Source organism: Aulonocara sp. 'chitande type north' Nkhata Bay, linkage group LG16 (assembly GCF_057382095.1).
Source record: "Aulonocara sp. 'chitande type north' Nkhata Bay isolate Kocher_YH1m ecotype deep benthic linkage group LG16, A_spYH_male_GT1.1, whole genome shotgun sequence".
NCBI classification, from domain to species: domain Eukaryota; kingdom Metazoa; phylum Chordata; class Actinopteri; order Cichliformes; family Cichlidae; genus Aulonocara; species Aulonocara sp. 'chitande type north' Nkhata Bay.
In genome coordinates, this window is record NC_141359.1 from 21,287,645 (window position 1) to 21,301,035 (window position 13,391).

The 13,391-nt window shown below is 41.7% G+C and overlaps 1 protein-coding gene across 4 annotated transcripts in view; it reads right to left on the reverse strand.

Annotated features, from left to right (window-relative positions):
* The window catches only part of gsk3ba (glycogen synthase kinase 3 beta, genome duplicate a), a 35,397-nt gene that overhangs the window by 9,969 nt on the left and 12,037 nt on the right, over positions 1-13,391 (reverse strand). For all 4 annotated transcript variants that reach the window (XM_086266146.1, XM_086266145.1, XM_086266147.1 and 1 more), the window contains exons 3-5: positions 9,054-9,137; positions 1,729-1,839; positions 27-157 (exon numbers count right to left, since the gene is read on the reverse strand). In XM_086266146.1, coding sequence (XP_086122272.1) covers positions 27-157; positions 1,729-1,839; positions 9,054-9,137 — 326 coding nt within the window. The remainder of the gene's footprint in view (positions 1-26; positions 158-1,728; positions 1,840-9,053; positions 9,138-13,391) is intronic.

Sequence of the window (13,391 nt, forward strand, 5' to 3'; positions counted from 1 at the left end):
CAGTGTAAAACATGACTGTCCCTCACCTGCCAAAGTCACAGAGCTTGAGAACAGCCGTCTCTGGATCCAGCAGCAGATTCTGGGGTTTGATGTCCCGATGGCAGATACCAAACGAGTGAATGTAGGCCAGGCTCCTGAAGAGCTGGTACATATACAACTACACAGGAAAACACAAACACACACACAGAGGTTAGAGAAACAGCAAACTTCCATTACAGCACTAAAATATAGAAACTCTGGGCTGTATTTCAGCTCCAGAGAATGAGTTTTACAGCAAATGTTTAGACTCCAGTTTCACACACTGTTTCTTTTAACTCCTAAACATTGTCACTCAGCTTTTGTAGAGATAAAATTAAGTATATGAAGTGTTTTTATAGACACACACGTTTTAAAATGAAAGCAAATTTTTAAATCCAAACTCATTTCTTGTTTCAAATTTGCCGCCTCAGGTCAATCTATTCTTACAAATAAGATCAAAAAATGTTTTACTTGTTAACACAGTGAACTAGTTGTTTAATCCTAATTAATATTACAATGGTGGATTTACTTTCAAAGAGAACTGAGCAGAGAATTTGCTCAGTGGAACAGCAGGTGTAGTAAACAGTAGGTGTGCTTTATTTTTAATTGCTTCATTGATACAGAAAAGTCCTTCAGATGGAGGTTTTTTTGTGCCTCTGCTAATTATTCCCAATTTGTTTCGCACATCTGTCATCTAAGTCCTAAAAAGTAGCATCTCATGTGTGCACATACACGATGCAAACCAACAAAGCAGTAAAGTTTCACATTGTGTAAAAGAAATCTGAAGACAGAGATTGTTTCTGAGATTTTTTATGATTTTTAGCTAAATCTAAGATCTGTACAAAACACAACGTTAAAAAGTTAGTAAAAGTCGTCTACGGGCAAAAATAGATGGGATATGCAAGGACAAAAATTTTCATTTGTTGAGCTGTTTATATTTAGTGTTTAGCAGTGAAGCTCTCAAAATATGATAAATTAGCTTTTATCAAAAACAAGCTGATAACACAGCTCAGTGAAATCTGGATCTTATGATGCTGGATGAAAACTGAGCCCCATAATCAACTAGAAGAGTTAAGCCACATTTTATACCAACACAGCTGTTTAATAAAAAAATGTTTTGATTTGATAATATTCTTTCTGTAGAAAAAAGAAAAATACGTACTTTAAGAAATGTGAAGATAAAGGACACATAGTGGGGTAGTGTGGTTAAAGTGGACCTACAAGCAGCTTGTCTCATATTAAAAGTATAACAATTCTCCAAGCCCAAATTTATCACGACTGATTCACACACAAAAAGCCCGCACCCCATTTTACTGATATATCTACAGTCTTTATACTTGCAGCTTTCACCAGACTAACTCAGATTTAACTAAGTTGCTGTAACTACCGGTAAGAATTACCAGAGATATTCGATTAACTATTATGTATTTCAGAATTGTTACATGGTCATCTCATAGTACATCCGCCCATGCTCCGTTTTAACCTTCTGTTTACAAAGAGATACCAATCAGAAGTAAGCAGGATTAAAGGAAGGCTTGCTAAAGCGAACTGTTTCAGTCAGTGGATAAACCAAGGAGCTCCACCAATGAGGATTGTTTTGAAAGTTACTATAGTAGACTCCAAGAATAAAAAATATGAGATTGGAAACATGTCCGTCAAGTTCACTTTAAACTGTGTTTTTCAGCCTTGTTAAACAGACAGAGCTTTTACCTTCACATAAACCATAGGCAGAGTCTGTTTGGCTCGGCTGTAGTGTCTGGCCACTCTGTAGACGGTCTCAGGCACGTAATCCAGAACCAAATTCAGATACACTTCATCTTTCTGTCGGTGAGAAGCAACAATAGAAAAGAAAAAAACATGGTTACACTGACAGAAATCATGTAAACTGTATAGAAAAGACACTTGTAATCTAAACATGTTAAGAAAAACAACACAATCTTGGAAAATGCATGAATTTAACTCAAAACTTGTGATCTAAATATGTATCCCCATCCTATTACCCTGTCTCTCTCCTCTTAGCTGTGATGCATCTTTTCCTAAGAAAGAAGCCGTATTCATGCTGATGTAATTGATGCTTTCTTGCAGCCTAACTGGGAATCCATTGTATCTCTCCCTGTGGGCAGGAAGCACACAACCGTGCGTCATAACGGCCGTTGCCCCGACAGTGGCCGCAGACAGTGATATCATTTCCTTGTTTCCTGGTTGGACGAGACCAGTGCTGGAGGGCGGGGTTGTGTACATTGAACTCTGGAGCGCACTGACCATGAAAGGATGCTGTATCTGGGGGGTTCTCCACCCAATTATTCTTAGACTTCCCATTTCCTTTAAATATGGCCAGAATGAGCCCAAAGTAAGCCATTAGAGTGTCTTGAGGAACTCAAGCTTGGGAGGCTGTAAATCGTATAAGGCTAAAATGCAAGAGTTAAGAAATACTAAATTCAGGAGGAAGGTTACTCACAAACGCATACGTGACGCATTGACAACTAGCCTGCTCAGGCTCTGATTGCATGCTAGGAGGAACAGCAGAGGCCTCTGCATAAAACACTATGCCCATGTTGAGGGTGATGTGAATAAATCAGCACTGAGTGATCAGTGGTGTTTTTTGGAAAATGTCCATCATCAGAAGAAGTGTCTTCTTCTAAGCATTTAATGCTAACAATAAAACCAGTAACAGAATACCAGTAGTAGTAACAATGTAACAAACTGAGCACTTTTCTAGAAGACAAACCTGGAATTTATATATTTTTCATGCATTCTCTACAAAATATTAGCACAACCACAGTCCTGCTGTCTCTCTTAATACTTTGACTTCCCTCCCATCTGCATAAATCATTCAACAGCCACTTAATCACAAATTGTGGTCTTATGAAAAATGCCCAAACCACTGGACAGAGCAAATTTGATCTAATATTGCTCAAACTAGAGCAAGCTGAGCTTTAGTGGAGGGGACTTTTCTCACCAGGGTATTGGTACACATTTGATGCTCTAGTAAGTATTCATAGCATCAAAATGGTGAGGCGGGACTAACCCAAAATAAACTACACAGGCCATGTTGTAGTGAAGAAACATGGCAGCCATGCAACACTGCGGGCCACTGATGTGTTTTAAATACAGCTGAGGTATATGAAGGAGAGCGAGAAGCTAAACCTGGCCATCGCTTTATTGATGGTGTTGCTTTTCTTTCAAGGGATTTGCTGATGCAGTATTTAATCTTTGCAACACAACTGACTCGCCTTCAAAATATAAGTTGTGTGCGTTCACCGTTTATCACTGGCAGAAGGCTCCTCCACTCGTTTCAAACATAAATGTAAGATAAAGTGTAAATGGACTTCACATGGGTGTGTCTTCTGTGTAGGCGCATGTAATACTGTGATAAACTGCATTTTTGATAACAGCGGCCCATCGCCCACACTGTAACTGCATCTGCAAAGCTATATACCTCATGTTTTCCCTCATCATGACATCTTTGAGAGGATCAGTGGGCGGTGAGCGCATACTGCTACATGTAATCATGTAGCACTGACTGGTATTGAACAGTATCTGCACAGACACCCATGAGACATCCCTCTTTGAGTAAAAAAAATAAATAAATCTGAGCTTTTAAATTACACTTTAATTAAATTATTCCTTGCTTTCTTCTCTCCCTCCTATCTAGTCTGGGACTGAGTGTCTGGATTCCTTTTGCCTCCTTTTCCCCATCTGTTAGCAACGCTGCCCAACATGCAGCTTAGGCGCTGGCTCCCTGCAGGTCTGCAAAGCAAAATGAGTGAGCTGGGCCTGTGAAGAGCCTCCAGACAGACTGTGCGGTACACTTCTGTCAGCTCAGTGTCCTGCTTTGTCCTGACAGCTCTCTCCTGTTCACACTCAGATGACTGGACACATACACAGACAGCGAGCGAAGTACAGGGCCTTGACTCCTGGAAGACAGATGGACAGGCACGCACAGGGTTTCCGATACTGGTGAGTATAGCTTCATTTACAAACTGATCCATCACTGGCATCGCGTTCACTCCTTAGCACGCGATCTCTGCGTGCCTTTCTCTTCTACCAATCATAGCACACAGCCATCCCTCGTTCACCAGCAAAACTCCCATTGATAAGAATTGTGACGTCTGGAGAGCCCATTACACCTCCTTCTGGTGCCACTAAAGCTATATTTAGCCTAGCAACAGCGATGACTCACTTCCTGCCTCACTACAAAGCCACTTCCTTGGCTTGTTCCCGGAGGTTAGCCAGGCAGGATCCGATTGGCTCCTTGTTCACTCCCAGCTAAGCAACCCAGCCTCTAATTTGGTGAGAAAACCTGGCTATGCTATCTGTCAGTAAGCTTAGCAGTCTTCAGTATGTAACGCACAGTTTGCATGTCAGTCTTCACAAGCAAAGCTTTTATTAGCATGTGTGTTTGCGCTTCTGTGTTGACATTATGAAGCATATTTAAATGCATATTATGGGAGGAAATTACACAACTGTGAGCGCAAATGAGTCTGTGAAATCAAGGAAGGCAGACAGCGGCACAGACGGAGCTCGAGCAAGATGTGAGGGACGTTAACTGAGTCCTTATTTTGGCCCACGCTAATGAAGGCTGCAACATGGCACTACGAATCTAAGAATAAGTCTTTAATATGTGCAGGAGCAATGCCAGATATGTCAGCCACAGCCATAAACTCTCACCTGTCTCTCACTGGCTCCTGGGAAATCCAGTGGCAGCTCTACCAGATTCATTATCTAGATGCAAGGCTATTCAACCACAGTGTCTCTATTAAAATCTGGAATCACTGATTTAATAGCTCAAAAGAAAGCCAGAAAGAAACAGAAAGCTACACTGGTATGTTATCCACAGCCGGATCAACCAGTCAGGAGGACCGGAGGCAGAAGAGGTGCCCCTGGGCCTATTCGTTTTGTATGTTTACACAACCATCCTTCAGCTGAACTCATAAATAGCCACACAGGCTCATTGTCAACCCATCAGTTCATAAGTTCACTGCACTTCATTTAAAAATATGCACCATCCAAGTGCAACATAATCTAACATAATAAATAACTGAAAACTTGATGTAGATTTATTTCTCATACAGAAAATACACATTTTTTTATTTTGTCTTTTAAAAATCAGTTGTTAAAAGTCCTTTAAAGGCACCAGCAACAAATACCACAAAAAACCAGAGCAGTTCCCTTTTCCTTTCCAGCTAATTCACCAAGCACGCAAGGTTGTTGAGTCATTCACGTCACTTAAATCTGTTTGTGACGTGCACGTCTTTCTGCTTATCAGACAGCATCTGAAAGCGTCTGCTTCATATCTGAAGTAACTCGTTGCAGTATTAATGGAGAGGCACGCACTAGACTGTGGTTTCTCTTGTCGCCAGTTTCTGAGCCCACAAAAAAAAGAAAAAGGAAAGACTGATGTGAGGAATGCCCTCAACAAGAATCACAATAACAAGAAGAAGAAGAAGAAGAATGTATGCCTCCAACAACTAGTCAGGGTTACATTCTTAATCACCCACACTGATTATAAATGTGGAGAAGAAATAGTGGACACCAAAGATTAGGGCCTCCAATTCAGTATCATTCAGTATAACAGATTAACAAAACTCAGTGGGAGCAATAAATATGATTTGGGTTTTTGACAAAACAATAACAGGGGGTGAAATTTAGTTTTAAGCTTTGTGTGTGCTGGAGTCGTTCCTCTGAGTTTATTATATATCTGCAACATCACAGAGCAGCAGGATTCATCCATCAGCGTCACTTATGCACGTGGCACAACAATAGCTTTATTAATTACGTACAATATATTTTCCCCAACATGGAAACGTTTTTCCGACAGGAATCAAAATCTAATAGGATGTGACACAGCGTACTTTGATTTGCTCACTTTGTAAGCTGCAGTATAAAAAAAGATGTATTAACTAAAGTCTAAAGAGAGTTCCATGTTAACAAAACTCATCATCGTTACACATCCCTCCTGAATCCTGTCTGAATCACATAATGATGTCAGTTTTAAGACACTGTTGAAGTCAGGAAAGTTACAATGCCCACGTTAGAAAAGTGCATCTGTTGCACATCGTTAAACTAACTGGACATGATCAAAGTGATTTCCAACACTAATGTATGACATTAACCAAAGTCACAGCTCTATCATTAAGTTACCATTTCTTTACACCATTGTAATGTACAAGTCTATTCTTATGTTTAATTGGGGGCGTAATTGGGGGCTCGTCCGGGATTTGAACCCAGGACCTCTCGCACCCCAAGCGAGAATCATACGCCTAGACCAAATTGTATGCATTTCATAGTCCTCAATAAACTCCTACACTTTTTAGAGTTACACCTTTTCAACTGCTTATTAATGCAAATATCTAATCAGTCAATGATATGGCACCAACTTAAACTGAGTATCAGAATGGGGAGAACACTGATTAAAGTGTCTTTCAATGTGGCGTTGTTGTTGGTGCCAGACAGGCTGAGTTTTTCAGAAACTGCTGATCTCCTGGGATATTCCCGCACAGCCATCTCTAGGGTTTATAGAAAATGGTCTGAAGAAAAAAAAAAAAAAAGAGAATATTCTGTGAGCGGCAGTTCTCTGGGCGAAAATATCCTGATCCTCGCCAGAGGAGAATGGCCAGATTTCTTCGAGTTCATAGGAAGGCAACAGTAACTCAAATAACAAAAGCAGAAGAGCATCTCTGAATGCACAACACATTAAATCTGGAAGGAAATGGGCTACAGCAGCAAAAGAGCACGCTGGGAGCTGCTCGTGTCAGCTGAGAACAGAAAACTAAAGCTACAGCTGACAAAGGCTCAACAAAACTGGACAACAGAAGATTGGGGGGGAAAAATACCGGATGGTCTAAGATTCCTCACTTTCTGTTGAGAGGTCTCAGTGGATTCTTCTGTGGATCCATCCTGCTTGCTATCAGTGGTTTTGGCTTGATGATGGTGTAAAGATGAGGGGGGTGTTTTCTTGGCACACTTTGGGTCCCTTAGTACCAGCTGAGCATTGTTAAAACACCACAGCATGTCAACATGGACCAAAGTCAATGAGGAATGTTTCAAGTGGCTTATTTATTCTAAGACACAGAGAATTAGGGTAGTTCTGAAGACCAAAGGTGGTCCTAGTGCTAGATGTGCCAGTGGAAGTTGCAAGTGAGAGTGCAAGTTAATTTTAATGCAGATTCGTCACCTATGAACAATTAATTAGCTGGTTTTTGAACTCTGCCTCTCATATTTCTAATCACCGTTCAGTCAGTAACCTGAAAATGAACTGAACTTTGTCTTCAAGTCTGTTACAACAGAAAAAAAAAAACTGTAGTGTCAATCTGCTGCCAAGAATGTTATCTTAATTTTTTTCATGTTACTGAAAGCAATCAGTGTGTAAATATATGTGATTTTAAGAAGAAATGCAGCACAGGGCAGCTACATGTCAGCAGAGTACGTTCCAAGCACCCTCTGAGCGATTTCATAGTTAAAAGTCAAGCGACTATGCTTCCCTGCCTACGCTGTTTGGACCGGTGGCCTTCTGTTTAAACACAGCATTATACAAGTGGTTAAAGGGTAAAAGCAAAAGCACACTGTGTGCATCAGGCACGCCACATGCCAGCACTTATATAAGACTACCTGTGCACACACTGACAGCTACTGTAGCAACAGTCCCTGCCTGTCTCACAGCTGCACCCAACATGAACCCTCATTTCAGGACACCAGTGGCACCTACACACCTGACCTCTTCTCATGTCATCTCTTTGTCTATGTCTTTTTTCTTCCCGTACTTATTTTAAACCCATCTGCCATCAATCCATCAACATGCCTGAAACTCTCCATCCCTTTCACATTGCCTTTTGGCTACTTCACTACCTCTCAGCAGCTCTATGGGTGGTAAAATCCCATACCAAAAACATGGTGCCGGTCTCCATAATTAGACATGGTGAGGAGAGGGCGAAGAGAAGGGGTGGTGGGGGGGACTTATACAAGAAAGTGATGTAAAGGTGGATGCAATGGTACAGTCACATGAAACTTGTGCAATATAAAAAAAAGTTGGCAGCGTGTTAGGTGATTTGTGTAACATGTCGCCTCGGGCGTTGTGTCAGTATACCAAGAATTAGAGGTGATTCCCAGAGGTCAGTGGGTGTGTGACGAGAGCCTGGGACAGGCTTGGAGCTTGCACGGCGCGGAAGGGAGAGCTCGAGTGGATCTATAATTAGCCGATGCCCTCTGACCATCTCACCGTCCACTCCCCTCCCTTCAAACCTTAACAGCTTTCCTTGGTGTCGCTAGGTGAGCAACAGGAAAGCATTCCTAACTGCCGTGTCATGGGTATAGTCCCGACAGCATGTGAGCCAAGTCCACGTGGTTCTATATTTGACACACAGACCTTTGCCCGTTGTAAGCTAGCTGAATGACATAGCACAGCCGTGTAGTCTCCAGGGGACCTCTGATGTTCGGCGAAGACCGACAGCAGGGCACAGAGAGGGACTTTCCAGGCAAGATATGTACTATTGTATTTATTACAGCTAAGCTGGCCAGGAGAAAACATTAAAAAATAAAAATAAAAAAAACAGGAAAACAACAGATTCCAAAATACAACAAAATGACCTGTGAATGGGACTCAGTGAAATAAGCTATGAGTCCAGTCCCTTTAAACACAGAACAAGTTGATTGAGCTAGAAAATGCTCAACTGCTTCTGAAAGTACAGCGTCCACAGAGCACATTTAGTGTATACTCTGTAGAAGAGGCTGGTGTTATGCTACTGCAATCAGAGTCAATAAATTGAATTTTAGATCTTCTTTTATTTTGTTTAGAAGACCCCAAGATACCTTAAAAAGGCCCATAAAAGAGGAATCTAAGCAAGGCTCGTCCTTGAATACGCTTCCTCAGCCACAAGGTGCGATACTTTTCCAAGGATGGAAAAAATAGATTATGCTGAACAGTCAATTTAAACAGATGGCTGTTAATATTTTTTCCTGTATATTTGTGCAGAATTAAATATGCATCCTCCCACGGTCAGATGAAGAATTAGAAGAAGCACACCGAGCCGACTCACCTTGTCTCCACTGGAATAGAAGAAGTAGCGCAGGCGGACTATGTTGCAGTGGTCCAGTTTCCTCATGATCTGCAGCTCACGATTCTGAACAAAAGAAGAAAACAAAACAGAAAAAGCGTGAGAGATACTTCATGTTTATGCTTCAGACAGCTTTCATAACACAGTTGGTCTAAAGAGGGTCAGGAGATCATGAAAGCTTTCCACTGAACCTTTAGCACACTGTGGAGAGTTCCTTTTGAGCTTTTTTTAAACAACTAGATGTCAGAAGCGTTACGTGTCAGCCTCAGTGGGTTCAACAGCAACGAGTGCAGTTTGGACAAGCCAAACGTTTAACATAAACCATCAACCTTATATTGCTTATGACTGTCTTATGACAGAAAACGCATTCCGTTAGTCAACTGGTTTCACAATAGCATCACTGTGGCAGGTCAGTGTGTTACCAAGACAAACACTTCCACAGGGAGGGGAAGAGAGCAAACAAAAAAAAGGTTGCATGCCATCGATTCCCATTTAAAGCACCAGCACCTACAGAAAATGGCCCCAGAAAAAGAGTTGTCCAAAAAAAAAAAAAAAAGATGTTCAGAAAGGTTCGAGTAAAGCTCTGGGCCCTGTAGTCAGACAATCCAGAGGCCGAGAAAAAAAATGTCAGACCACTCCATCTGTATTCATATACAGTGTTTCCATACATAAAAAGGTTGGGCGTATGGATTTTCTCAAAGGTTGGGCAGGAATTCAAGCATTACAAAAAGCTTTAACAGCTCCATTATAGTCCACATTTGCTCCCATTCTCCATTTTCCTTCCTCCTCTTTTCCACAGTGCTCAGTGTTGACTAAAGTGCTTGTGTAACATTGTGTGGCCCCGGTGTCGAGAAAGAAATGGAGGGTAACAAGCATATGGAGAACTAACACAGAGATCAGAGAAGAAAGCTCAGTACAGGGACAAAGTGGAAAAGAAACGCACCATCAGTGTGTAGCAGTGAAGCGGACTCCTTACGTAATATTCTGACTTTTGGTTAGAAGTCCTGCAATTTGAATGAGTACATTTTAATATTTTCAATTAGAAACGTATTAGAGCAGCATATTCTATAGCTGTGATGTGGGTTTTCAGTGAAGCTGTCCACTTGTAGATGTACAAAAGAACTGCCGCCCACATTTACTTTCTTTTTGTATTTGATGAAGGCTAGCAGCTTCTGGGAAAAATATGATTACATTCAGAAACCAAGCGCTGTGACTTTGGTGACATAAAGATGGCAAATATAGCCACAATGATCAGTATGCAGCATGCTTTTAATGGAAAAAAAAAAAATCAGATGTACATTTCCACTCAAAGAAACTCAGCAGCTTCCTGTCTAATTCCCCTGTAACCAGACTGGTTACAGAGTTAATTCACAGACAAAGTTATTAAGGAAGCACAGAATTGCATGACTGTCCAGCTGACTAACAAGCTACCAGAGCAAGTGTCAACCACTCAACATCATGTCTGAACTTGTCTAAAGACAGGTTTCACGATTGGCTTAGAAGCACCGCATGCAAATCATCTTTGTGTTGTTTAAATTGGATGCACATGTGATGGCAAAAGAAACTACTTTGTGAGCTTTGGACTTTAAACAGAGAGTGATCAGTTGAAACTACGAAGTTAAGAGACTGTTGTGCTTTTAAGCAACTTATCCATCCACAAATTGTCTAGTATCATTGTGAGTAAAAACACATTATGTAGGAATACACAACTACTTATTGAAGGTTCTTCTCTTTGCTCTTCTGTAATAAGGAGGCTTAACATAAGTGCTACTATTTAGTATATAACACAGCAGCTAGAGATTTAATCTTCCTCTTTGACTAATCTAATGATCTAATGATTAACTAAAATTTATAGTATTATTTAACAGTGGCTTTGATAACTGTTTAACTTCTTAAGTCCAAGTCAAGACGATCATTACAAAAGCCTCTAAAAGCCTCCAGACTGGCATCAACTGGTTTTGCAGCTCAGTGTAAGATAGCAGAATGGGTAAGTTTGTTCATTATATGCAACAACACACAAAAAAATGCCAATTCCTCAAACCAAAAGATTTTAAGCTCATAGTTTTGCCTGTAAATCAGTGGTTTTCGTAAAAAGAAATATGGATAAACGTGGTTGACAAAACACTGCGTGGTTTGAACTGTCTGTCTGAAGCTGTGACTCATGAAAAGTCCCTTACGTGGGTCGGGATGATGCTTGCAGCTGTCCTTGTCTTTAAAAGGCTTTAAACCCATGTTAGCAGGGTTAGGTCCTCTCCACCTAAACAACAGCAGCACAACAGAGCATCTGGTAGCTCAATAGCCTCCTGCAGACAACCCCCCAGTCTAATTCACTTAAGCTGATGCAAATCATCCCCACAGTCTTCCCCCTGCTTTTTTACCCTTTACGCAGCCACGACAACCAAACACACACACACACACACACACACACACACACACACACACAACCCCCCACATCACCGAGTGACATCACTGCACACGGGGTCAAAGACCGGCCGCAGGCAACGCCCTCGTCTTTTTTGTGCTGGAGTGTCCGAGGGTGTGTCTCTGTGTGAGAGACAGAGAGAGAGACAGTAGCATATGGAGGAGGAGTGGGAAGGCTGTCGAGTAAAGCCCAACCCAGCTCCAGTTATACTGCAGTCCATCCTGCTGACCTATCATCCCCCAGAGTGTGAGCGGCACAGACAGCAGAGACCGAGAGGAAAGAGAAAAATGACTTGATTTGCGGCGGCTGCAAGGACTACACCTGAGAGCCTCGCGCAGCTGATGCTGCCAAAACCAAACCGCATCCCAAAAAGATTAAGAACGCCAAAGCCACAGAACAATACAACCTTCGCAAACACGAGCCCTGTCCTACTATAGTTATTCCCATCTCATACTTCCAGATGAGTCAACCAGTTCTTGGTTTTGTCGTTTTAAATGGCTTCCTACAGCACCAATGTAGATTTTGGATTGTGTTTGGGAATTATACGGAGCTGTCATTGTGGGAGAACATAAGTTGATTATAAATACTGTAATGCACTTGTACAATCAAACAAATGAAAAAATGATCAATCTGATGTGGTTTAAATATAAATAATGAGAAGAAATGTTGTTTATGTATAAGTTAAATGCAATTAAAATAGACCTGCGGTCCCTCTCAAGCCCACTCAAACTGTAAATCATCCAAAATAAAAGAACAAAGGGGTTTCTCTAAGTGTATTACTCAAAACTGTCAAACACACACTTATGAATTTAAAAAAAACCTACGGGGTTAAATTGATCAGGTTTCAGCTACAGAGTATTTACAGGATTTGTTATTTTTCTTTATTCGTTAATAATATTTACAAGTATCTGCCATCAGGCGTGCTCTCGGTCTGTGTGACAGCGAGGTCTAATGCGAGCATCCATTTTCCGATAGACTGATATGTGATCCCTCAGTTGGGATGGGAGAAGGACCCATCCCATAATGGACAACAAGAACACTGTGAGCCCACCAAAGCAGCCTCACAGTTAAACCAGAAGCCTATTCACATGATTACCCTGTTTGACTTGAATTGGTTGTGTGTGTGTGTGTGTGTGTGTGTGTGTGTGTGCGCGCCAGTGAGAGAAAATAAAACATTCACACATGTTGACTGGCATGGTTTACTCAACCCACGCTCACTTCACAGATGAGCACTAAATCAGACAGGAAAAAAGCAGAAGTGTGGACAAAAGGCTTTTGAAGTGGGGGAGAAGAAAATAGAACGCAGGTGTTTGTGTGTGTGTGTGTGTGTGTGTGTGTGTGTGTGTGTGCGCGCTGCATGCTTGACAGTCATGTGAAGAGTCTTAGCCCTCATTTGCTTCATTTTTCCTAACAAGCTGTTCATGAGGAGGACGTGCAGATAAAGCAGCGAGAAAGACGAGGCGGAAAGAGCGACAGCCAGCTGAGGCAGAGGGTCTTCTCTAAAGAGGAAACTGAACAATCAAACCAGCGTGAGCTTCACTGAGCTGTTTAAAAGAGGAGGCGGCCTGCTAGCACGTCATGCTAACCACAGGCTAACAGGAAGAGCAGGATGTGACTTCACCGGGGCCGGCACGCAGAGCCACAAAAAGACAGTGTGAGCGTCCGCAACGAGCACCGCGAATTTGGTGGCAGATGTCCGACCCCCTACACCATTAAGTGACATCATTCATCTTGTCTGGCTTCACAGAGCAAAGGACTAGCACATCCCGAGGAAAAGAAAAACTGTGCTGAATCTCCAACAGGTTAAACCCAGGGTTTTGAGTAGCTCAAGCATTTAGCTGAACCAGTTGGGTGAAAACGCTACAGGCAAATAGATTTGACTGAACTTTGTGAGCAGT